The following is a 26,881-nucleotide window of genomic DNA, read 5'->3' as shown; positions in this document are numbered from 1 at the left end:
TCAAAACAAATATCCACCTAGAATAGAACAGCTCTGTCAAATCTGTTCTGTTGTATGGTTTGGAGTGTTGTCGTGTTGTCAAGAACATGAGAAGGGTGGAGTCTTTTAGCAGTGGTTGTCTCAAGAGAATCTGCTGCGTCTTCTGGATGAATAAAATACACTACAGTAAGCTATAGACCAGCTGCCAAAATGTCACAGCATGACTCTGATGGCTTGACCACATTCTCAGAATGCCCAGATATAGACTTATTATGGACATGTGTCCCAATAGGGATGAAGTGGTTTGAAGTATAGAATATGAGATCTTTGTCAACCTATGTGGACAACTCTCTGGCAAGAGGGTCTTGCACACTCTCATCTACTATGACCCTGTCGGTCATCCCTGCCATGAATATTCCCTAAATGAACAACTGATTCATTAACTATCACACTCTACAATACTCTCTTGTCTAAATGTACAACTTATCTGGACCGGATGGTCATATGCACTCCAACCTTCAACCCGGTACAGCTAAAGAAGGTCCCTTTCATCTTTTTAAAAATGTTCCTTTCCACACTGCTACCGCTTGCTTTTTGGGGGTTTAGGCCAGGTTGTTGTGAAGCACTCATTGTTGTGGAAAAAAGCTATATAAATAAATATGTATTATTTGCTTTTGATGTGCTGCACCAAAGCATCATTTGTAAGAGGACTTACTCCTTTTCTGTAATTTTCTTCATGAACATTTCAAAATGAGCTTGATTTATGTTGTTTTGACTGTTAGTGCAATCATAAAGGAGAATTGTGAAGTGCTCCAAAATGGAAATAATTTCAGGAGTATTCAACACCTTTGTTATGGCAAGCCTAAATACGTTTAGGACTAAACATTTGCTTAACAAGTCACATATTAAGTTGCATGGACTCACTCTGTGTGCAATAATAGTGTTTAACATGATTTTGAATGACTACCTCATCTCTGTACCCCACACACAGTGGTGCAAAAAGTACCCAATTACCATACTTGAGTAAAAGTAAAGATACCTTAATAGAAAATTACTCAAGTAAAAGTGAAAGTCACCAAGTAAAATACAACTTGAGTAAAAGTCAAAAAGTACACTGCTCAAAAAAATAAAGGGAACACTAAAATAACACATCCTAGATCTGAATGAATGAAATAATCTTATTAAATACTTTTTTCTTTACATAGTTGAATGTGCTGACAACAAAATCAGACAAAAATAATCAATGGAAATCCAATTTATCAACCCATGGAGGTCTGGATTTGGAGTCACACTCAAAATTAAAGTGGAAAACCACACTACAGGCTGATCCAACTTTGATGTAATGTCCTTAAAACAAGTCAAAATGAGGCTCAGTAGTGTGTGTGGCCTCCACGTGCCTGTATGACCTCCCTACAACGCCTGGGCATGCTCCTGATGAGGTGGTGAATGGTCTCCTGAGGGATCTCCTCCCAGACCTGGACTAAAGCATCCGCCAACTCCTGGACAGTCTGTGGTGCAACGTGGCGTTGGTGGATGGAGCGAGACATGATGTCCCAGATGTGCTCAATTGGATTCAGGTCTGGGGAACGGGCGGGCCAGTTCATAGCATCAATGCCTTCCTCTTGCAGGAACTGCTGACACACTCCAGCCACATGAGGTCTAGCATTGTCTTGCATTAGGAGGAACCCAGGGCCAACCGCACCAGCATATGGTCTCACAAGGGGTCTGAGGATCTCATCTCGGTACCTAATGGCAGTCAGGCTACCTCTGGCGAGCACATGGAGGGCTGTGCGGCCCCCCCAAAGAAATGCCACCCCACACCATGACTGACCCACCGCCAAACCGGTCATGCTGGAGGATGTTGCAGGCAGCAGAACGTTCTCCACGGCGTCTCCAGACTCTGTCACGTCTGTCACATGTGCTCAGTGTGAACCTGCTTTCATCTGTGAAGAGCACAGGGCGCCAGTGGCGAATTTGCCAATCTTGGTGTTCTCTGGCAAATGCCAAACGTCCTGCACGGTGTTGGGCTGTAAGCACAACCCCCATCTGTGGACGTCGGGCCCTCATACCACCCTCATGGAGTCTGTTTCTGACCGTTTGAGCAGACACATGCACATTTGTGGCCTGCTGGAGATGAAAGCACCGCCAGCATTCAAAAGTGACCAAAACATCAGCCAGGAAGCATAGGAACTGAGAAGTGGTCTGTGGTTACCACCTTTATTGGGGGTGTCTTGCTAATTGCCTATAATTTCCACCTGTTGTCTATTCCATTTGCACAACAGCATGTGAAATTTATTGTCAATCAGTGTTGCTTCCTAAGTGGACAGTTTGATTTCACAGAAGTGTGATTGACTTGGAGTTACATTGTGTTGTTTAAGTGTTCCCTTTATTTTTTTGAGCAGTGTATATTATACTGTCACAATTGCAAATACATTTATCAAAATAACACGACTGCCTTCAAAAAGATTACTGCAACCATACTTATCTCTTGAGTCCAAGCAGACAAAACAGAAAGTTAGTTAAAAATCCCAGAAGATCAACACATTTTCTTTGCAGTCACTAAATCATCAAATTGGAAGAACAACTATCCAAAGGTGCAGAATTATGGGCAATTACTCTCCTTTTTTGCATGTTTTATACACATCAAGTGAAATATTATTCCTTTTTTTTTTAAATCAACGAATTAGCACATTGTATGCAACATTCATTCATCGGTATCATCACAATCCAATTGAATACAAAGGCTGGTTTGCTCATAGTTTTGTAGACTTTCCATTGGCGCACAGGAACCTAATCCACAATAGGAATAAGGAACAGCGAATACAAGGAACACAACTGATATGAATTGATAGGTCTAAATCCACACCAAAGCAAAGCTCATAGTGGAAAGTCCCAATGTTGGAGATGATGATTTAGGAGTAAGAAGTAACCCAACTTCTTTTTCTGCATCTCTGCATGTCCGCAGTACTGTTAAAAAAATCATAACAATTAGACGGATCTTTCTCTATACTGTGGTGTGACACTGATGGGGTAATTTAGAATTTCGTGGAGTAGTATTTACGGATTGCTGGAAGCAATGACTACAATTTACCCGCCCCGGCATTTTGGCTAACCAATTGCAGAGCTCCATGCTCACGTTTAAATCACATGAAAAATAGTGAGGGCAATGGCAAAGTTTTCTTTAAAAAAAAGTCATGCTTAAATGGCTAAATAATTGAACACTGCGCCAGGAGTAGGCTACTTGCTACTGTGATTCCTGAAATGCAGAGTCTTTTGATAGAGTATTTTTTTAGAATCTGAAATTATGCTCTCTGCCTCATTTACCAACAACTAAGCTACACCTCACAGCACAACAACTCTCCACCATGTCAACTACTTGTTGTGTGTATGTACTGACAAGTATGTGTGACTGATAGATGCACACACACACACACCACATGTTAATGTTTTTAAGTGAATGTAAATTGTAAAGTCTTTTGTCCCTAATGTATTTTTCTAATGTATGTGTCGGACCCCAGTAAGACTTGCTGTCCCCGTTGGAGTTGGCTAATTGGGATCCCGACTCTGGGATGCTGGCCTTCTAGGCAGAGTTCCTCTGTCCAGTGTCTGTGTTCTTTTGCCCATCTTAATCTTTTATTTTCATTAGTCAGTCTGAGATCTGTTTTTTTCTTTGCAACTCTGCCTAGAAGGCCAGCATCCCGGAGTCGCCTCTTCACTGTCGTTGAGACTGGTGTTTTGCAGGTGGTATTTAATGAAGCTGCCAGTTGAGGACTTGTGAGGCATTTGTTTCTCAAACTAGACACCCTAATGTACCTAATTATCTTGCTCAGTTGTGCACCGGGGCCTCCCACTCCTCTTTCTATTCTGGTTAGAGCCAGTTTGCGCTATTCTGTGAAGGGAGTAGAACACAGCGTTGTACGAGATCTTCAGTTTCTTGGCAATTTCTCGCATGGAATAGCCTTCATTTCTCAGATCAAGAATAGACTGACAAGTTTCAGAAGAAAGTTATTTGTTTCTGGCCATTTTGAGCCTGTAATTGAACCCATAAATGCTGATGCAACTAGTCTAATGAAGGCCAGTTTTGTTGCTTCTTTAATCAGAACAACAGATTTCAGCTGTGCTAACATAATTGCAAAAGGGTTTTCTAATGTTCAATTAGCCTTTTAAAATGATAAACTTGGATTCGCTAACATAGCGTTCCCTTGGAACACAGGAGTGATGGTTGCTGATGATGGGCCTCTGTGCGTCTATGTAGATATTCCATAAAAATCTGCCGTTTCCAGCTGCTATAGTCATTTACAACATTAACAATGTCTACACTGTATTTCTGATCAATTTGATGTTATTTTAATTGACCAGAAAATTGCTATTCTTATTAAAACAAGGACATTTCTAAGTGTCCCCAAACTTTTGAAAGGTAGTGTATGTTAGCTAACTAAGTTAGCAATGTCATGAATTCAACTCCCATCTGCTGTCCACATCAGGATAAGATTTGAGAGCACTACTTAGCTCTATAAGGGGTTATAGCTTTGACTGCATGCTTACAGTGAATTCAGAGCCATTCAGTGACTAACTACACTAAAAACATCATTTTACCAGGTTCCCTGTGAAGTAATTGTAATGACAGTCCACCACATCATACCCAAGAGTTTCCTAATTAGCAAGGGGTTGTCTGTGTTAAATGTAATTGTGGATTAGAACCACAGTTTGAGATAATTGTGAGGGGATTGAGCGTCCAGGGAAAATGTTGTCAGAGGTTGCAACAGTAACCAAGGGGGGAGGAGCATAGTGAAAGGTCAGTTGCACACTTTTCTCTTATGATAAAAATGATGTAACCAAGGGAGGGAAATATGGAAAATAATGTGTAAGTATTCTGTGAACAAAACAAATACTATAAACCAGCACACTAATTCCTGCCACGTGTGAAAGGCCAAGTAAATCACGTGATGAACAGGTCACAATGAGACTGGACTAGGTCTTTAGCAGTGAATTTTGTATTCACTGATGACATTTGTATTTAAAGTTTTGCAAAAGGTGGTCTAAGATATGCAAAAAGTGTACTGTTTGGAAGTTGGAATTATTTTGGAGTGGATGAACGTTTGCAGGTAGCCTACTTTTTAAAGTGATTTGTTTGACAATCAGATGAAAACCTCATGAGTCGTTGTAGAATAAAACAAATAGAGACCCCCTGAATGTCAGTCTAATTGGCACTCTGTAGGTTTCAACATAGATCCCAAAATTGTTTGTAGCAACTGAGAAAAACTGTAGTCAAATACTGGTGCATCATCAATGGATGACCACTGGGAGGCGCACTAATATTAATAATTGATGATTTATGAACTTAACAAAAACAATGCTACAGTACTGGCTTGGCATGTTTTGAGAAATCCTTTTTGTGGTTATAGTTGTGTCAAGAGTCTAGAGAGATTGTATATAATGAAAAATAGCAACAAAATGTTTGTTTACTGCAGATGTGATTCACAGTGGCCATACACTGTGAATCACAGGGGTTCCAAAAGGGATCATTGACTGTCCCCATAGGAGCATCCTTTTTGGTTCCAGGTAGAACCCTTTTCAGTTCCAGGTTCTACCTGGACGCAAATAGGGTTCTTCAAAGGTTTCTCCTATGGCAGGGATGGGCAACTTTGATGGGGGAGGGGCCACAACAAAATGGAACTCACCACCCCCACCATTTTAGTGGCACCATCTTGACAGCAAAGAGAAAAAAAAAATGTAAAGTTAATTTCCAGCTATTCTGCACATTTTGCCATGGGGTGTAGAGAAAATGTTTCCGTTTAAAAGCAATTTTTCTGCAATTCTGCACATTTTGCCATGGGGCGGAGAGAAGATTTTTGAAATGTTATAACTACTTTCAGGCAATTCTACTCATTTTGCCAATAGGGTGGATGTTTGCAGATTTTAATAAGATTACTGATGATCAACCATCTTACTACAAGTTTAGATAGCTGGCTGCTAGACTAACTTACCAATCTAAAAAGAAAATGTAGCTGACATGGGCTAATTGAGTGACTGCTGATGACAACCAAATTTCTAATTTGTGCTTAGTGTATTCTATTATTCTAACTCTCAACAGTAAGTTGAGACCCCAACTGAGCTTCTTTTATTTTTTTTATTTTTTATTTCTAAGACTATAGTCTCTAGTATAACAGACTTGTCTGGCCTCCCTGGCAAAGCTAGTGTACTGTGGCTAAGAAGAGATCATAGTGTACTTCATATCCCCACCTGGCAGAGGTCAGAGGGTACTGACCTGGGATCAGATGATGTGGCTGTTGTTGTGACACACTGTGCACGTGCGCTCTGAAAAGCAGGTCCAGCTGCCTCCTTGAACAGTGCACTAGTCTTCTTGGGTGACACCGCACTGGCTCCCACCGACACTGGCGAAGGTAGGTTGGGGGGAGTAGGAGGAGGTGTGTGTGTGTGTGTGCATGCGTGCCACCCACATTGTTGTTGGTGTTGGCTTTGGAAAGACCAACATTATCTGAAAGAATGACTATCTGTGAGTCACATTGGACATCCTTTGAGCCATAATGTAAGCATGTTCCTTGTTTACTGATAAAATGAGTCACTGTTAATGGCTGTCTAACAAGCTAATTAGACAGATGATCTGATGTACGTTGATAGTATTCCCTGGCGGATTATGATGAACTGCTCAGATTCTCAGTTTGAGTGGGTGTTTGATAATAGGATGAAGAAAGAGGGTGATGGTTTTGTTGTGATTAATGCAAAAACATGTCAAAGGAGTTATCCTTCCACAACTCATACCCCTTGGTACAGCGGCACAAAAGAAAGGCTCACCATCAAAGAAAGAACAACAACACATACCGCAACAAGTTACAAACAAGACAATGTGAACAGCATTCAAATGTTATTAGCGGAGTGCTGTGCCAGTTTTCTGTCTGTGGGTTCTGGGGGAAAGAAGGTGGGAGGTCTATTGGGCTTCAATAAACTGGGGAGAAGAAGAAGGAGGGTGTGAAGAAGAACACATTCATCTGCCTTCACTTAACGGCCCTTTCTGCCTGGCATGCTGCTGGCGCTCTGACAGTCTTCCAGACCCACAACCACAGCCTCATGATGGGGCATCGTACACGGACAGGCTCCTCCAGCGGTTCCAGGGCCCTGCTTGATATTCTGCTGACGCTGTTCTCATTGTTATTGTGTTTTTGATTCTCTGGTCCCCATCTGAGGGAGAAGGGGTAGAGATCATAGAGTATGGCTGGCAGGCGAGGGAGGGTGGATCGTGTTTCAAAAATGTGCTTTGGTCTGGTTGTCTTCCCAGCGGAGGGGAGAGGATAGGGTGGGACAGGGAGGAGGATTTCACTGAGCGTCTCTAGAGTAAACCTCCCCACCCCAAATCCATGCTGTGTAGTACAGCTTATCATCAGCCGTCAGAGGAAGTTACAGGGACAGGACAGCAGTGTAGCCAGAGTCCAACTCCACTCCGATCATGAGGTCATTGCTCTCATCCGTCCTACAGTGCTGTTGTCATAGGAGATAAGCAAATTCCTAGCCAACTGACAAGACTGGAAATATGTCAGGCTGCAAGCCTGATTCAGTGTGCTCAACACCCAGAAATACTGTAATAATATTTTAATCACTGATTGTTTTTCTTTTTCCTGAGGTTACAGAATGTAGGCTTGTCTTGCACTTGATTTTGGTACATGTTATTGAATGAATCACATGAACCAATGGCATTGCCTGAGTTGACCTGACTGGCTGTGATTTGAAAGATCTTGTGAGGGATCTGGGTGTCAGCCAACCGAAACAGCTAGGTGTAAGTGATAAACCAAATGTGCAAGCTACATAGGTGGTCTAGCATGTTCTAAGGCACATGTAAGCTCCCGTTTAACCTGATTAACAGCAGGTTACAGTTAATAGCATAGCAGCTCATTATACTATGTTAGCATGTTAACTGTATTAACCCTCTGTTAGCTGGTATAATAGCTATTCGTGCCACTTCTGCAGCCAGAAACATGTAGCTTAAATAAATGCTTTTCTCTTGTTGTTCATCCAATGAACTTAAGAGAGTCTGTGGCCAAATGCTATGTATATTTAGTAACTCAGCAAATAGACCATAGGATACGAGGGTAAAGGGGTCAGTGGCAAACATGGTGACCTCACCAACTGTCTTTTCATCAAAAACATCAACATTCTCTCCTGGTCAGGCTATAGCAGGTTGTTGGTGTTTGTTGGCTGCTCCACAGGTGTAGCTCTGACAATGGAGCTGAGGGGAGAAAATGAGTTGATTGTGTCCAGGCACAGGGTCATGTCCTGCTGTCTGTCCTCAGGCTAGTTGGTAGCATGTTTCAATGCCCTTTCACCTATATAGGACTTCCTGTGTTCTTGGAAACAGCTTCTCTCTCCCATTTGGAACTTGCAGCTGACACACAGAATATAGTACATCGACAGATGGATATTATCGTACAGACCGTTGTTCATTAATGGAAATAACTACAAATGGCGGCATGCAGCCACAAACTAGTCTATTTATTTCAGAAACTAAGATGGTTAACATGTTATCATAGCGAGGGAAACGTAAACCGATGATGGTTAGTGTGTTGTTTTCTTAATACTGCTTTCTAGTGAGTCTACCTTAAGAAACTCCTATTCTCAGAAGGGAACTGCTTCCATGGCAACCATTTCCAATTCACTCCATTATCATATCATTTCCAGGTTTACAGTCGGTAGTATTTTAAGCCTTATCTTTTAAACTATGGCTGCACTGTTTGGCAAGACCTATAGCTACGAGGACTCAAAGCACAGCAGTAGTGTATAATGTACTGTATATGTTGCACGACTGTGCAGACTCAGGACTTCCTGAAGCCTGAACATTTACAGTATCCATCAACAGTAGCTGTAGCAGTAGCAACTGATCATTAAGTTATTTTTTCCCCCCAGCAGGGAATCCCTTTAAAGTAGATTAAAGGGTTGTCCTTTATGCAATGGCGCTTTCATTTGGTTAAGCTCAAATTTCATCCCCTCAAAAGTAATTACAAATGTGGACTGAGACGGTTTGAGTTAGTGTGAGGGGTCTGTTGAGTATAAACTCTGCCAAAGTCTCCAGGGCTAGATCTCATGTCTGTCACCTGTTCCCCATGCTGGAATACATTAGAACCATGTTTCTACTCCTACTCCTCTCAGTTGGACATTCTAACAAAACAACTCGCTATTTAATCTCTTTTCTGCTTCTGCTTTCTCTGACTCCTTTATCTCCAGCACGACTCCCACATCAGCTGCTCCACACTTATCGTATAGCAGAACAATATTGCCCTTGTTGAGAGTTGCAACAACGCTGGGCTGTATAGCCAGGCCCACGGATGTCAAAACAATTCATAGAATGCCTGGACAATTCATAGAATGTTCCTGTTTTACACAGTGTGGTTAAAGGGACGTGCCACAGCCACAGTTAGTCTAGTGGGTTTACAGTGCAGACAGAGACTCTATTCTAGGTCTCAGTATATGAAGAGATTAACGTTGGAAATGGATGTGTCCCGCTGTCATACAGATTATTTTTTTTACCTCTATAGCGCACAACGGTAGCTCAACATTAACCCTGGAAATGGTCCAAGGGGATATCAACCCATAATAACATCATCTCTCGAAAGGGGGCTTAAATTCATCAGAATATACACTGCTCAAAAAAATAAAGGGAACACTTAAACAACACAATGTAACTCCAAGTCAATCACACTTCTGTGAAATCAAACTGTCCACTTAGGAAGCAACACTGATTGACAATAAATTTCACATGCTGTTGTGCAAATGGAATAGACAACAGGTGGAAATTATAGGCAATTAGCAAGATAAAGGAGTGGTTCTGCAGGTGGGGACCACAGACCACTTCTCAGTTCCTATGCTTTCTGGCTGATATTTTGGTCACTTTTGAATGCTGGTGGTGCTTTCACTCTAGTGGTAGCATGAGACGGAGTCTACAACCCACACAAGTGGCTCAGATAGTGCAGCTCATCCAGGATGGCACATCAATGCGAGCTGTGGCAAGAAGGTTTGCTGTGTCTGTCAGCGTAGTGTCCAGAGCATGGAGGCGCTACCAGGAGACAGGCCAGTACATCAGGAGACGTGGAGGAGGCCGTAGGAGGGCAACAACCCAGCAGCAGGACCGCTACCTCCGCCTTTGTGCAAGGAGGAGCAGGAGAAGCACTGCCAGAAAACTGCAAAATGACCTCCAGCAGGCCACAAATGTGCATGTATCTGCTCAAACGGTCAGAAACAGACTCCATGAGGGTGGTATGAGGGCCCGACGTCCACAGGTGGGGGTTGTGCTTACAGCCCAACACCGCGCAGGACGTTTGGCATTTGCCAGAGAACACCAAAATTGGCAAATTCGCCACTGGCGCCCTGTGCTCTTCACAGATGAAAGCAGGTTCACACTGAGCACGTGACAGACGTGACAGTCTGGGGACGCCGTGGAGAACGTTCTGCTGCCTGCAACATCCTCCAGCATGACCGGTTTGGCGGTGGGTCAGTCATGGTGTGGGGTGGCATTTCTCCATGTGCTCGCCAGAGGTAGCCTGACTGACATTATGTACCGAGATGAGATCCTCAGACCCCTTGTGAGACCATATGCCCTGGGTTCCTCCTAATGCAAGACAATGCTAGACCTCATGTGGCTGGAGTGTGTCAGCAGTTCCTGCAAGAGGAAGGCATTGATGCTATGAACTGGCCCGCCCGTTCCCCAGACCTGAATCCAATTGAGCACATCTGGGACATCATGTCTCGCTCCATCCACCAACGCCATGTTGCACCACAGACTGTCCAGGAGTTGGCGGATGCTTTAGTCCAGGTCTGGGAGGAGATCCCTCAGGAGACCATCCGCCACCTCATCAGGAGCATGCCCAGGCGTTGTAGGGAGGTCATACAGGCACGTGGAGGCCACACACACTACTGAGCCTCATTTTGACTTGTTTTAAGGACATTACATCAAAGTTGGATCAGCCTGTAGTGTGGTTTTCCACTTTAATTTTGAGTGTGACTCCAAATCCAGACCTCCATGGGTTGATAAATTGGATTTCCATTGATTATTTTTGTGTGATTTTGTTGTCAGCACATTCAACTATATAAAGAAAAAAGTATTTAATAAGATTATTTATTTCATTCAGATCTAGGATGTGTTGTTTAAGTGTTCCCTTTGTTTTTTTTAGCAGTATATAAATAGCATTGATTCATCTCAAAATGTGTGGGTGTTTTAAGTAGATCCTGCTGTTGACGAGGCTGGGTTTCAACCGCATGGATATAAAACATGACAGGTCTGTATTTGGACCAATGTAGGGAAACACCCCCAGGTCACAGGGTCCCAGGTGGGATTGTCTGAGCCTGTCCCATGTGATTAGTGTGTTGATTTGGAAAAAAAAAGAGACCCAGCTGCCAATGGGAGAACGGGCAAACAAGCTCTTTTTACAGTATAAATGGCTATGGTTTACCAAGCTCTACAGATGGGCAAACAAACCTAATTACGGTATGTTACAAGATGACACCTAAGTGTGGTTTCTGCTCTCTATAGCTGGCACTATCCCCATGGTTTCAAACAGCAATGAAAAATAAGGTAGGCATTGTTTACTGACACAAGAATACCCTCAGAAATGGACTACAATGCAATCTATTTTGACATTGATTCGTCATGACAATGTACTGTGGGTACTGGATACAGTTGACATTAGCATATCAGAGAACACTTTGAACGTCAAGACAAAGAGAAACTTAAAGAACAGACATTGTGTTTAACTCCCATGTTAGTTTATTGTAGATAGAGAAGATTACTGAAGCTACAGTATCTAAATATATATTTGAGAAAATAATACTGTTTTTGTGAGAGGACATAGTGTTTTTCCAGTAAATCTCTAACATACAATATATACAGATATTTCATATTATACATATATACTAGTATACACACAGTCACAAAAGCATCACATCTGAAACTGGATTCATCTTGACCTGTGTAGCTAAACCTCATGAAATAAAATACATTCTTCTCTCTGCTTATATAGGTGGATTTAAAAGAATAGCGTTTCCCATAAACATACAGTACTGGTTCTTTAAAAAAGATATACTAATTTTGGTTTGGATATAACGACACAACATAAAGGGGAGGTAAATGGCGATGGAATCTGTAATTCTAAAACTAAGAATCACATTAAAGTGACGCTCCAAAGGTTTTGTATAATTTCAGCCAGTAGTTTTGAAAGTAGTGCTCGAGCCAAAACTGGTCCCTGAAAATAGAAAACAATTGTGTACCATGTCATCCATTTCGTATGATATGTTAGAAATTTGTAAGTGCTTAAGATCTCTGAATCTTTAACTGAGAATGTACTGTTCCCTATTTCCGTTCCTATTCCTAACCGTTCTTTATTTCCTGGTGTTGTTGGTCATATCTAAAGGTAGCATAACACTGCTTATAACTAACTTTACTGTGCAAGAGCCAGAATCCTTTTCATTGTATGACATTTTCAGTGAACTCTACCATCATTCAACAACCCTGGAATGAAAATGAGCCCAATATAAGTCTAAACATAAGTAATTTGTTTGTTTCTGAAAGTAGCAGGGCAGAACATGTGACATATCTGTCCCTCTGTTGCTCTACTGCTCAGAAAGAACATTTCAACTGTAATAAATTAAGACTTTGACTAGAGCTTAAATAATGATTAACAGGGTGTGGACTCATTTTTAGGGTTCCTCAGCATGAAACTCAAAGGGTTTTGCTGATCTTTTAATTAAGTCAATACTTATCATCAGGTGGCCTGGATACCCCAGCAGTAGCAACTAGCAACATGTTTAAACAATGGGTTATAGCTCATCACTGTATTGTCTCTTTCAAAGTGGAGATGACTAAACTGACATTTTCAATTTAGCAACAAAGACTTCACTTCATAGCATCACACAATCACATGCAATAACGGACATCACCATAACATGACAAGAGTGAAATGTGATTGACGTGTTCATTATTTAGCTGAATTATAAATAGGAGATGTTTTATATATAAACAGTCTTCCTCTTTAGTGGGAAGCAAGATAGCAAAGCAGCTGTGCAGGTCACTTCTGTGCCTCTAAGCAGCTTTTAGACATCACATCAACTGAGCCAAGGCAACTGTTCCCCACACAATGACTGGGTGTTGTGTGCAGCCAGTTAACTGATAGCATTCTAGGACACAAGAGGTAAGTTGGCCATGCCTGAACCCTGAATAGAAGCTGTGTGGAGAATTGTCTTGGTAGTTCACATAATCCTATGTAATGTCGTAGGGTTGTGAAATGAAACGAGGTACATGTATAGTAGTGTAAACTGCTGAGGGTGACGAGCAAGCAAAGGTTTTCTCTAGGTGCAAGACAGTGGAGGACAGAGGATGTGTCCGTAATGGCACCCTATTTCCTATATAGTGCACTACTGTTTAACAGGACACATAGGGCTCTGATCAAATGTAATGCACTATGTTGGGAATAGGGTTCCATTTGAGCCCCTCCAGAGTGTTGTGGCCGAGGCTGGACAGGAACTCTTCAAATGAGACATGGCCTCAGGCTCCGGGGCACTGGGTGGTCTGACAGGGTCATAAACAGGTTGCATTCCACTTCCTACCTACTACCAGCTACATGCATAGTAGTAACATGCTGATTGACACGAGATATAAAAACAATTGTTACTCCAATAGTATAACTCATTGTCAGTTTTGGTGTGCAGCGCAGTCTCTCTACAGCCTGTGTTGGTGAATCCCCCTGTGTGTATTAGGAGAAGAGACACCGCATTACAACGGCTTTGCGCCCCCCAATCTAACAACCAAGTGTCCAAGTGACAAGCTTGCTAATGCACTTAGTGGTTTCTAATTGGTTCGTCCTCTCACCACAGAACTGGACAAAGAAAGTCAAGTTCTAGAAAGTCACTGAAGATTCCTTAGTTTCATTGAAAGTCAAGACTCCAGCCAGAGTAGCAGCAGTGGACCTGTAGCTGACTTCTAAGGCCATGTGTTGCGGGCTCTGTGGGGTCTGTGATAATAAGTGCAGCCTGGGTAAGAGGGTAGGGGTTAGTAAGGCCTGGCCCTGTCTCACGTCGCCACCTGCTGCACTGAGGAGTGTTCGTGAGGGCAGGGTGTGCCCCTGCAGTTAAGCCTCTTTAGCAGCCGCTGCAGCTTGTGGGAGAAGTTCTTGTTCATCTGCCTGTACATGAGAGGCATGGCGAAGCTACTGGAGAAGGCCAGCAGCTCCGACAGACACCTCAGGAAGAAGTAAATTGTGAGCCGCTGTTTGTTGTTGCTGCCGTAGCTCCCCGGCTCCCCGGCTATAGTGTGTACCAGTAGAGTCATGTAGTACGGGGTCCATAGGACAAACTGCATGCAGACAGAGGCCAGCAGCAGCCGGTGGATAGAAGGGTCCAGCCGGGATGAGTCCTGGTCCAGCGGGGTGGACTCCTTCCTAATGCGGAGGATGAGCACGAAAGCATACAGCACGGCCACGGCCGGAACCACGTAGCCAATGAACATCATGATGGCGTCCGCAGCCTCCTTGTTCTGCATCTTGGAGCACTCGATGATCTTGGTGGAGACGTGGTTGCACACGTAGAAGAGCAGCGAAGAGAAGCTGGTGAGCACGGCGCCGCCCCAGATGAAGCCGCACACGTGCTTGGTGTTGTACACGCTGGACATGTAGGTGCGCGGCAGCGCTCGCTCGATGTAGTAGTCCAGGCTGAGCAGCGTGGTGGAGTACATGATGACCAGGGAGGAGATGTTGAAGAGGATGAGCAGGGTGATGTAGATCTCATTGTTGTACTCCCACACAGGCCATCGGGTGAAGCTAGGGCCTAGCAGCTCCACGGGGGCCACCAGGTTGAGGACCAGGCCAGCGATGGCCATGTTGACGAAGTAGACGTCCGGCATGGTCATGGACATCTTGTTGGAGAGGTTGACCACCACCAGCAGGGAGTTGTAGCAGAGCCCTATGGGGAAGCACACCATGAGGTAGAACAAGGAGAAGACGGAAAGGATGAGGCCAAAGTCCTGGCAGAGCTGGTGTTCGGAGCTGGAGTCCGTCTCATTGTAAGCCATGCAGCTCCACATAGCTAGGGCTCTGAGAGAGGGCTGCACTGGTGCACTGGCTTGGCTGGAGACAGAGAGAGAGGAGAACAACATTAGTTAAGTTATCTTGTTTTTCATTACATAAAACAAGTGCTGATGTGTGGTCAAGTATTAACACTGATGACTGAAGAGAAAATGTTCTCCACCCTCATTTGTCTCCCCCTCTCCTTCCTACTGTTTAAATGAAAATAAATAAAAAATGAAGAGATAATGCGATTCCATTCTCTTTTAAACAAATCTCATAATCCATCATGAAGAAGATCAGTAGATTGTTTGAAATATATTTTTCTATGTGGGAAATCACAATCTAAACAATAGGCATTGGGTTTTCTCATTTCAAGTGTTTCCTTGAGACATGTTCTAGGACTATCTATGTTATTGGAGTCAGTCTTGTGGTTCTTTAAAAGTGTTACGCTGTGGAGAGAAGCAAGCAAGACCCCCCCCCCCCCCCCCACACACACACACACACAATGCCTGGGGTAACACCATTAATTCCACTTCATTGCATTTCACTGGCTGAATAAAAACTCCTCACAATATGTTTCATTGGTTAGCTCCAGCCTTAAAAAGCGTTCTTTCTTTCTGCAGTGTCCAGGGCCTCTCCAGCCAGAGCAAGTGAATCCCTTGTTCTAATGGAAGAATAACATGCAGGGGCCAGGCTGCCTTTGGAGAGTTGCCCTTGTTGCCCTCCAGATGAAGACCTCCCTCTTTACTATAGCCTGACTCTGCAGGCCGCTTGGCTTCTACTTCTTCCAATCCATGTCTCTTCCAAAGCATGAGCGCCTTCTGTTCAGGTTACTACACTGGCTTGTGTGTGTGTGTGTGTGTGTGTGTATATATATTTCTGTGCGTGTGTTTGTGCGTGTGTGAGCGAAAGAGAGGAACAGAGATGAGAGAACGAAGGAGTTTGTGGGATGATGGGTAGATTTATAGACGGTGAAATGTGATGCAGCCCCCCTGCGCCTGGCCGGGCGGTCCCAGGGAGGGGTCAGTGTGGAGTGGACTGAGCGTGAGGTTGGAGTTCAGGGTAAGGTCAGAGAGAACGCCTGGGCACATGGAGGGGGCAATGGCCTGACTGGGGATCAAGCCTGCTGCTCGGCGCAGTGAGAGGCTGCTCATTAAAACACCAGTTACATAACTCTGCCTGCCGGAGTCTGAACTGGAACATGCCAACTCAGATCATATTAATTCTGCTCAGGAAGAAGTGAAAGCATACGCTAACAAAAGAGATTCATGTCAGGAGGGAATGGAACAAGGGGAGAATTCTCAACATTGTATTCAAGCTTGGACAGTTCAAAATGAAAAATACAGAATCAATAATAAGATTCCCCTAAGAGAGACGTGGGGTTTGATGCTTCGTAAAAGCGCAAGACAAAAAAACGTATGATTTTAAAAGGTTGGATGAATCAACTGGTGCACAAGCCGCTCTCCTGCAAAGTAAGGAAGCAATATTTACAAGCTCATATTACGTAGCGTTTACCTGGTGACCGGTCAGACTACTACAAAATAACATTTCCAGACAATGTTTTGGAAACAGAGCAGACGGATGATTTTGTTTGCAAGAGGCTGCGAAGATACCACAGCCAGTAAAGAGAACATTCCTTCTTTCAATTACATAACCTCAGTTTCGGCCTGAGGACACACACACACACACACACACACACACACACACACACACGCCACACACTCACACAGAAACACTTTCACATATGCGGCTGCTACTCTGTTTATTATCTATCCTGATTACCTAGACACTTTTACCCCTACCTACATATACATATTACCTCAATTACCTCATATCCCCAAACATTGACTCGGTACCGGTACTCCTTGTATAAAGCCTCATTATTGGTATTTTGTGTTACTATTTCCATTATTATTATTTTTTGCTAATCTTTTCTAACTTTTTTACTGTGTTGTTGGGAAAGGGCTTGTAAATAAGAATTTCACGGTAAAAATCTACACCTGTTGTATTCGGAGCGTACAAAAAAATACAATTAGATTTGACACACACACACAGTGTTCCTGTGTGCTCCTCCACACCTCTCCAGCTGGCTGTAAGGAGAGTACACAGCATGGAGGGGCGTGCAGCGGGGGGGGGGGGGGGGGGGGGCGGTGTACGGTTACCCTTTCAAAAACTCCCAGATGCTTTCCTTTCCCAGAGACAGGTGAAATGGGGCTGCCACTGCCCCTTGTAAAAACCAGTCTGAAACCACCAGGCCACTCGTTTTCTGCTCCAGTTTAAAGGGGTGGGGGAGGGCTCACTACGACTAAAGACAAAGGCATGTGAGTAACCTTTAGGAATAACACCCTGCCGTACTGAACAGGAAGAACAGGTGTGTATCTTGAGCTCTCAACTCCCTAGTTAGAGTCGGCCTCTCCTCAAATCAAAGTTTATTGGACGTGTACACAGCTTAGCAGATGTTATAGTGGGTCCCTATAGTGGGTGCAGCGAAATGCTTGTGTTACTAGCTCCTAACATAACATACAGTATATGAATAAGAATCCAGTATACACTGAGAGTACAAAACATTAAGCACACCTTCCTAATACGGAGTTCAACTCCAATGCTTCTCACAGCTGTGTCAAGTTGGCTGGATGTCCTTTGGGTGATGGACCATTCTTGATACACACAGGAAACTGTTGAGCATGAAAAACCCAGCAGCGTTGCAGTTGTAGACACACTCAAACAGTGCCTAGCACCTACTACTATACTCCGTTCAAAGGCACTTAAACATTTTGTCTTGTCTATTCACCCTCTGAATAGCACACATGCACAATCCATGTCTCAATTGTCTCGAGGCTTAAAAATCCTTCTTTAACCTGTCTCCTCCCCTTCATCTACACTGATTGAGTAACAAGTGACATCAATAAGGGATCATAGCTTTCACCTGGTCAGTCTATGTTAGGGAAAGAACAGGTGTTCCTAATGTTTTGTACACTCAGTGTATAATTAAGAAATAAGGCCTGAGGGAGTATGGTACATGGCCAATATACCAAGGCTAAGGGCTGTTCTTTGGCACAACGCAATGCAGAGTGCCTGGATACTGCCACGCCCTGATCTGTTTCACCTGATCTGTATACGGTCTGATATACCACAGCTGTCAGCCAATCAGCATTCAGGGCTCAAACCACCCAGTTTATAATCCAGCATATAAATATGATTTTTTTTTTCATTTTACCTTTATTTATCCAGGTAGGCTAGTTGAGAACAAGTTCTCATTTACAACTGCCAAGACAAAGCAAGGCAGTGCGACACGAACAACAACAACAGAGTTACACATGGAATAAACAAGCATAGAGTCAATAACACAATAGAAAAAGTATATAGACAATGTGTGCAAATGAGGTAAGACAAGGGAGGTAAGGCAATAAATAGACCATAGTGGCAAATAATTACAATATAGCAATTAAACACTGGAGTGATAGATGTGCAGAACATGAGGGTGCAAGTAGAGATACTGGGGTGCAAAGGAGCAAAATAAATATATGTATGGGGAAGAGGGAGTTGGATGGGCTATTTACAGATGAGCTATGTACAGGTGCAGTGAACTGTGAGCTGCTCTGACAGCTGGTGCTTAAAGCCAGTGAGGGAGATACGAGTCTCCAGCTTCAGTGATTTTTGCACTTTGTTCCAGTCATTGGCATCAGAGAACTGGAAGGAAAGGTGGCCGAAGGAGGAATTGGCTTTGGGGGTGACCAGTGAAATATACCTGCTGGAGCGCGTGCTTCGGGTGGGTGCTGCTATGGTGACCAGTGAGCTGAGATAAGGCGGGGCTTTACCTAGAAAAGACTTATAGATGACCTGGAGCGAGCCAGTGGGTTTGGCGACGAATATGAAGCGCGGGCCAGCCAACAAGAGCATACAGGTCGCAGGGGTGGGTAGTATCAAAACACAACTAATTTATTTTGTATTCCAGTACAGTCTTCGTGTTGGAATGGACTGCAGTGCTTCTCTGTAAAGCTCTTTTCATTCACCGGTTTTCCAGAACCTTTTCTCTCTCAAGAGACCATGACAAAACTTGGACTGGGATGGTAGACGCATTCCTAAGGGTGTGAAGATAGTGAGCTACGCTGCTGACGCTTCACTGACAGTAACATCTACACAACAGGGCATTCCATAGACGCTTCCTTCACTATAAAGGGCACCTGGTTGAGATGGGAAAATGTCATTCACAGGACACCTGATTGAATTGTAAGAAGCCTTCGGTCAACAGTATGTCACCAAACCCTACCATGACTGTGGTATTACACTAGCCTGGTCCAATATTGTATGCTGTAACCATAGAAGTTAACTACAACACATTTAGTATGGGAACACCAAGATATTACACCTGACCTGATCCAAGACAATCTGCTCATTTCACTCATCTTCAAAGGTTCAATGTGGTTAGTTGAATATGACCAGAAGTAGAAAAGGAGAAACTCTGCTTCGGCAGGTCCCCTCCCTCCAGACTGGGTGTTCAGGGATACAGATGGATTTGATATCTCAGGGTTTTTGATGTGAATAGTGTGACACGCTGTGATAGGCTCACACCCTTCACGTCCCCTCTGGAATGTACAGCCATTTCCCAGAATCGCCTGAATGACATCACGAGAGCACATATATGTCTGTAATCGTGTTTGATAGCGAGAGCAAGAGCAGCTTTCTGGAAGGATCATACTGCACATTTGGAGACTTACTTTCAGATGTTGCTCAGACTAACAACAGAGCATTCAATCAACTCTGAATCTAACCACAATTAGATTAGGCCAATGTTTCATACAAGCTCATTTCATACCAGACAAGCTCATTTCATACCATACAAGCAATTTGCTCTACTCAAAAATCAAGCTATTCTCCCAAACAGGATAACATTGGCACCGCGTCTGGTTTCACACCGATTGTCCTGGTTGCACTTCGTTTGAGGAGAGGCTAGGAGGCTAGGAGGCTAGGAGGGAAGACACATGAACATTTCAGAACGATGAGCGAACACGTTACTGTTTCATGAATAATTCCACCTGTGAAAATCCTTCAGCTCTCATGAATAGCTCCCTTTGATAGTCTCACTTGCTTTCGCTTCCCTCAGAGTAGCATAACAACCGGGTGGAGCGGCATGTGATTTGTGTTAAGGCGCCCGTTCTGGTGTGCCGCAGGCATACGGTTTGTTATATACCATAACGCTCCACAGTGTCAAACCGGTTGCATTTTCACTCATTATAATTAATGGCCTAGCGTGACTTTGTTACACAACCACAGCAAAATGATGAGCAAGGCTATGCATTGTGATTTTGTATGTCATGTGGCAGGTGGCTTCTCTTACTACTTCAGTGCAAAAAAAAAAAAAAGACTTATTTACAATACTGCGGTAAATTGTTCTGTTCATTTTGTCTGACACACTCTAATCTACTGACTTTATTCCACACCATCACCTCCGTGCTTTCTATTGATAGTCCAGCCGGTCCTTAATCTCAGCCGGTCTGTGTACTACACATGCTAGACAAGAGACTAGACGAGATAAAGAACAGTGGTCAACCTCAGTCTAAAAGAGTGACCTCTGACGTCTTGAATTCCTGTAAACACTATTTCAGTTGTTTGGACGGCACTCGGTGAAGTGGTTGAAGGAAGACAACGTTGATGACGATATGGGAAAATGTGATATGTCTCTTATGTAATCCAGTGGAAACATGTCAGCTACACACTTGGAAAAACCCACCCGAGTGCTTCCTCTAGCTCTCATATAGGGGAATGCTGCTACTAAGGAAGCATGAATTCATGTAAACTAATGAACTTCTGTTCTATATTGGCATTCCAGAGTTCTTCTTCATAAATGGCTTGACAAAATAATACAGTATTATTAGAAGTTCAGTCTATTCAGGTGGGATGGCGTTTTTGGCCCACTGCATGACATCACAATTGGATCTGATTATTCTGACCAATGACCAGTCATATTTTATTTGCATATGTATCCTCCTACTTTGAAGGTGTAAGCGGAAAGGCTCTACTGCAGGGGTATTTAACTCTTACCCTACGAGGTCCAGAGCCTGCTGGTTTTCTGTTCTACCTGAAAATGTATTACACCCATCTGGTGTCCCAGGTCTAAATCAGTGCCTGATTAGAGGGGAACAATTAAGAAAAAAGGCAGTGGAACTGGCTTCGAGGTCCAGAGTTGAGTTTGAGGGCTCTAGAGTCTAGATCACACGTGTCAAACTCATTCCATGGAGGGCCGAGTGTCTGGGTGTTTCCGCTCCTCCCTTGTACTTGATTGATGAATTAAGGTTAATGATTGGTCAGGAACTCCTCTCAGCTGGTTGTCTAGGGCTTGATTAAAAGGAGAAAAAATAATTACCCGCAGACACTTGGCCCTCAGTGGAATGAGTTTGACACCCCTGGTCTAGAAGATCCTATCCGCCAATCAGAGCTGTGTATGTAAATATATTTACATGTGTATCAACATGACCACACGATCAGACTGAGCATTTCAATGGAAAAAGGAGGCTTAGGGAAATAAAATGTTTTTTTTTTTTTAATAAAACATGCACAGTGATCTATTAGACATACAGTAATGATTTAAGAATACAATTAAAAAGACTGCATGGGGGCTTTAAATAGCAGTTTTAATGCATAATCATAGGAATCTGTGAATATTTTCCAAAATATATGTTTTAACACTGTAATTAACCACCACTGAGACTTTTAACGAGTAGCAAGTGTATCTATATCATAAACACAATTTAATGCATTAGTTACCAATTAAGTAACATGATGATATCAGTATATTGAGTAATATGGTAGGCTACTATATCAAGGGATGCCAAAGCACAGCCAAAATTCCCTTCCCAAATGACTTCTCATGTAAATACACCCTGAAAAAACATGGAAAGTGTGTAGTTGGTTGCAGTGCAAATACATTTCTAAAACCAAGTAATCTGTGAGAGCATGGCCTGTCAGTCTTCTTGAACATGGCCTATAGTTTCCCACAACTTACTTGTAAAATGGCTCATGTGAAGTTCATAGGAGCATATCAAATTAGGTGACAAATAAAAGCTAACAGTCTATGTTTTCAGGAAATTAATGCATAGATACATTTTTCAACCATTTCCATCTTAAAAAATAGGCATAAGAAATGACTTTGATTTCTGGTCAAACAGAATGAAAAGAGGTCAGAAAACATCTACCAGAAAAAGTCTTAAAAGGAATTAAGAATACATCAAAACACAATAATGTTTAAGTAAAGCCCTCTGACAACTAATATCAATATTTATATTTAGTTTTTGAGAAAGTATTTGACTTCTGTAAGTTTAAGAAACATTGCCTTGTGTCTTTTCACTGTTACCAAAAACCCACATATCTTTAAGATATATTTTTATTTCTCGCCCTCATGAGGAGGGAGGATAATGAAAGTTAGCACATGTAACAAGTAAAGGTAGACCTACCAATGAATGTTTTTACTGATATACAATTTTATTTATTAAAACTTTTAATTCTATCACCAAATCAATAACAGAATTACTGTAATTGAACTGGCTACAATGGAAAATCATAGTAGTCACAAATCAGAGTTGGGTCACCTGCCAATGTCCTACCTTCCACTGGCATACTGTTATGTTCAGCTCATTCTTTCTCTTTCTGTTGTCTGGTAGTCAAAGCGAGAGTGTGAAAACAGTCTGGACAACCCCTCCAGCTCTCTGCCTCTCTCTCTTGCCTGTTAATGTTACTTCTCCCGGCTCTTACTGACACCTACCCATGAGCCCCCTCTCTTTCCCTTGACTGTAACCAGCATCCGCGCTGGCCGTCGCTGGATTCTAATGAACTCTGCCCTCAAACAAGACCAAATTTGGTTGGTCTGGACCGTACCAAATCTGAACTAATCATAGACGTCTATGTTTCACAAGTTTGGACAGCACAGTACAGTAAGAGTACCAATGTCCAATGTCTGTAGGGGCGACAGGCCGCATCGTGGCCCCACACACCACAATCTGGAGCCCTATATGGGTGAATACAGGGTTCTAACAGTTATAGGCATTGGTACCTCTGTACTCTACTGTGCTCTACTGTGATGTCCAAACTTATGAAACATATACATCTAGGATTGGTTGAAATTTGTAGTACATGTAGTACAGATCAGGGACCCATGATGTAATTACGTTACTGTAATTCTGTTACTGTAATTCTGTTACAGGGTGTAAATTCACATCACTTACTGTAGTTCAATAACCAAAACATGTTTTTTCAAACTCAAGGTGTCATATTATAGCTGACAACCCATTATTTCTGCATCTTTGAATCTTCATTCAGAGCTGATATTTAACAGAGTTTTGGGAAACGTGGTCGCATTAAAAACTGAGGGAGATTTTACTGTTTAACAAACTTTGCACCTGCACCACTCTTCCAGTAAATTTGGTTTTGTTCAATTGTCTGTATACATTTTTCAAAGTAGTCCTGGTGCATATAGTTGGTTTGTTAACCTTTGAAATCAGTGGTTTTTGTTTGGCATACATTTTAAAGTGAAAAATCTGAGTCTGAACATAATTCTGTTACGTGGAATTTCCCTTGAAGCAATAGATCCATAATTACACTTTATTACCATGCTAAGTCACAGGTGGACTTTAACAACCTGGTCTCAGTGCATTTCGTATTATTCTGTACAGAAATCTGAGACACTCCATTTGGTATGATATGTTACGTTTCGTACGGTATGTATACATTTGTAGGAATGGGAAGGGTTTGCAAAAATATTTAAGGTTAAAGGGTTAGGGGAAGTGTTAACTAAAAGGGTTAGGGTTAGGGGAAGGGTTAAGGTTAGGGTTAGGGGAAGGGTTAGCTAACATGCTAAGTAGTTGCAAAGTAGCTAAAAAGTAGTAAGTAGTTACAAATTTGCTAATTAGCTCAAATGCTAAAGTATTCCATGATGAGATTCGAACACGGAACCTTTGGGTTGCTAGACATTCACGTTATACACCTACCCATCCACCCCGACCAACCACCCTCTTCATTTTTTGCCTTAAGTAACCTATCTTATGTAACCATACACTATATATACAAAATTATTTGGACACCCAATCAAATTACTGGATTCGGCTATTTCAGCCACACCAATTGCCGATAGGTGTATAAAATTGAGCACACAGCCATGCAATCTCCATTGACAGAGGAACGGCCTTACTGAAGAGCTTAGTGATTTTTAACGCGGCACCGTCATAGGGTGTCACCTTTCCAAGAAGTTACATTTCTGCCCTGCTAGAGCTGCCCCAGTCAACTGTAAGTGCTGTTATTGTGAAGTGGAAACATCTAGGAGCAACAACGGCTCAGCCACGAAGTGGTAAACAACACAAGCTCACAGAACAGGATCGCAGAGTGCTGAAGAGTGCAGCACACAAAAATCGTCTGTCCTCGGTTGCAATACTCACTACCGAGTTCCAAACTGCCTCTGGAAGCAACGTCAGCACAATAACTGTTCGAGCTTCATGAAATGGGTTTCCATGGCCGAGCTAATATCACCATGCACAATGCCAAGCGTCGGCCGGAGTGGTGCAAAGCACCCCGCCATTGGACTCTCAAGCAGTGTAAACGTGTTCTCTGGAGTGATGAATCATGATTCACCATCTGGCAGTCCAACAGATGAATCTGGGTTTGGTGGATACCAGGAGAACGCTACCTGCCCCAATGTATAGCACCAACTGTAAAGTTTGGTGATGGAGGAATAAAGGTCTGGGGCTGTTTTTCATGGTTCAGGCTAGGTCCCTTAGTTCCAGTAAAGGGAAATCTTAACGCTACAGCATACAATGACATTCTAAGCAAATTCTGTACTTCCCACTTTGTGGCAACTGATTGGGGAAGTCCCTTTCCTGTGGCTCAGTTGGTAGAGCATGGTGTTTGCAACGCCAGGGTTGTGGGTTCGATTCCCACGGGGGACCAGTACGGGGGAAAAAAATGTATGAAATGTATGCATTCACTACTGTAAGTTGCTCTGGATAAGAGTGTCTGCTAAATGACTAAAATGTAAATGTAATAATGCCCCCATGCACAAAGTGAGGTCCATACAGAAATGGTTTGTCAAGATCGGTGTGAAAGAACTTGACTGGCCTGCACAGGGCCCTGACCTCAACCCCATCGAACACCTTTGGGATGAATTGGAACACCAACTGCGAGCCAGGCCTAATTGCCCAACATCAGTGCATGACTTCACTAATGTTCTTGTGGCTGAATAGAAGAAGCAAGTCCCTGTAGCAATGTTCCAACATCTAGTGGAAAGCCTTCCCAGAAGAGTGGAGGCTGTTTTAGCAGCAAAGGGGGGAGCAACTCCCTACTAATGCCCATGATTTTGGAATGAGATGTTCAACGAGCAGGTGTTCACATACTTTTGGTCACGCAGCTTATCGTACTAATGTGAGTGTCCCAAGATGTACATTTACTATGTCTAGTCTATGAGACCAGTCTGACTTTAACGGTAGGTTCATGTAAAATGTCCATATGTTTGTAAGTTAGATCATCCTTCAAATCAATGTTGTTGGTGATGGTCACAGTATAATCTACCTATGTATGAATTAGATTGCTGGTAATAGGGTCTTTAGTGATTACGAAACCTATTTGTGCAAGTGTTTCCAGAAACATTAAAGCACATATATGCTTCTGAGTTCTGTGATCACTGCAAATCAGTCAATTGAATGTTGGCTATCAAATCAAATGTTATATAAACATATGTATGTATGGTTGAAAGTGTTCATTTAGACAAAGTATTTAAAAAGTCAGCTGTGTGTTTCTGTTTCTTAAAGCTGTTAAACGATGACTTTTGCGTAACTTATTGAACTGTCTAATGCAATAAATACATCATGCTAAACTAAAAGCAGTGTATCATTATATCGGTTACAGAATCTAGACTCGCGGATAAATTGCATCCATTTGCTTGTAACCTATTCTGCGCCGATTTGCTATGGGTGCTACGGACCATTAGCAGCTAAGCGAGGAGAACTGTCATCTATAGTTGATAAAACTATAGATGACATAACATCTGCGAGGCTATTGTTGACCACCACATTCAAACATACGCTATATGTTATCATAGCCTACCTATTTATTCTACAGCCAAATTAAACAGTAACGTCAATTCTTTCGTCTGAACATAGATAGGAAATGTGTTTGCGTGGAACTCAATATGCAGTCTGCTGAAAAATGATACAAACATTTTAGGAAAACTCACCAGAAAAGTACAGATTTGGCACGGCGACAAGTCTACGGAGGCATCGGGTTTTGCTGTACTTCCACTGACATTTCTCTGTAATTACATTTGGTGTTGACTTGTAACAAACGTCGTATCCTTTTCTATTCGGAAGAAGAATAAAAAATATACAAAAACGGTATAGTTAGATCTATGACTTTTTGCGTAGTTACTTAGGCTACTGCCACAGTTTCTAGTCTGACGAGGTTTGTTCTCGAAAGGGGAGGACGTTGACAACTTACTACGAAGTGAGTGGTAGTGAACCCTACAGTGTATACACACGTGACCCTCCCCCACCTTCTCCTCCGTTTCGTCGATGAGGCCCGACTCGCCCTCGACGAACTCATTGGACGAACCAGATCAGAGGGGGAGTTGGAGGGACTCAACAACATACCCCGCTTTTACGTGCGCAAAACACCCAGTCACACGGAGGCAGCCTGACAGCAGTTTTAGGCCAGTAATGTGTGCTGTTAAATGCAGAAAGAGTTGGTTGGAAAATCAGTTTTACTTTGAGTTTGCGGTTATCAGTGTTCTGTGTTTTTGTCTTTCTCAATCAATAATAGCCCGCTATTCACTGTACTTGTGAAACTTGGCTGTCTTCAAAGTGCAT

General features: G+C 42.8%; 1 protein-coding gene across 1 annotated transcript; it reads right to left on the bottom strand.

Moving 5' to 3' along the window:
- Positions 1 to 11,726: 11,726 nt before the first annotated feature.
- On the bottom strand, positions 11,727 to 26,579 carry LOC115198762 (probable G-protein coupled receptor 146). Its single transcript, XM_029761018.1, has 2 exons — positions 26,254 to 26,579; positions 11,727 to 15,098 (listed from the first exon to the last, which is right to left on the bottom strand). Exon 2 carries the CDS (start codon positions 15,053 to 15,055, stop codon positions 14,048 to 14,050), a length of 1,008 nt encoding a protein of 335 aa, XP_029616878.1. The 5' UTR covers positions 15,056 to 15,098; positions 26,254 to 26,579; the 3' UTR covers positions 11,727 to 14,047.
- Between the last annotated feature and the right edge of the window lie 302 nt (positions 26,580 to 26,881).

This window comes from Salmo trutta, chromosome 1, assembly GCF_901001165.1.
Source record: "Salmo trutta chromosome 1, fSalTru1.1, whole genome shotgun sequence".
Classification (NCBI taxonomy): domain Eukaryota; kingdom Metazoa; phylum Chordata; class Actinopteri; order Salmoniformes; family Salmonidae; genus Salmo; species Salmo trutta.
The sequence above is the reverse complement of the archived record's forward strand: the minus strand, read 5'-3'. Positions and strand labels throughout refer to the sequence as shown.

Bases quoted from the DNA above. Each gene is read 5' to 3' on its own strand.
- LOC115198762 (XM_029761018.1), bottom strand. From the start codon at position 15,055: ATGTGGAGCTGCATGGCTTACAATGAGACGGACTCCAGCTCCGAACAC.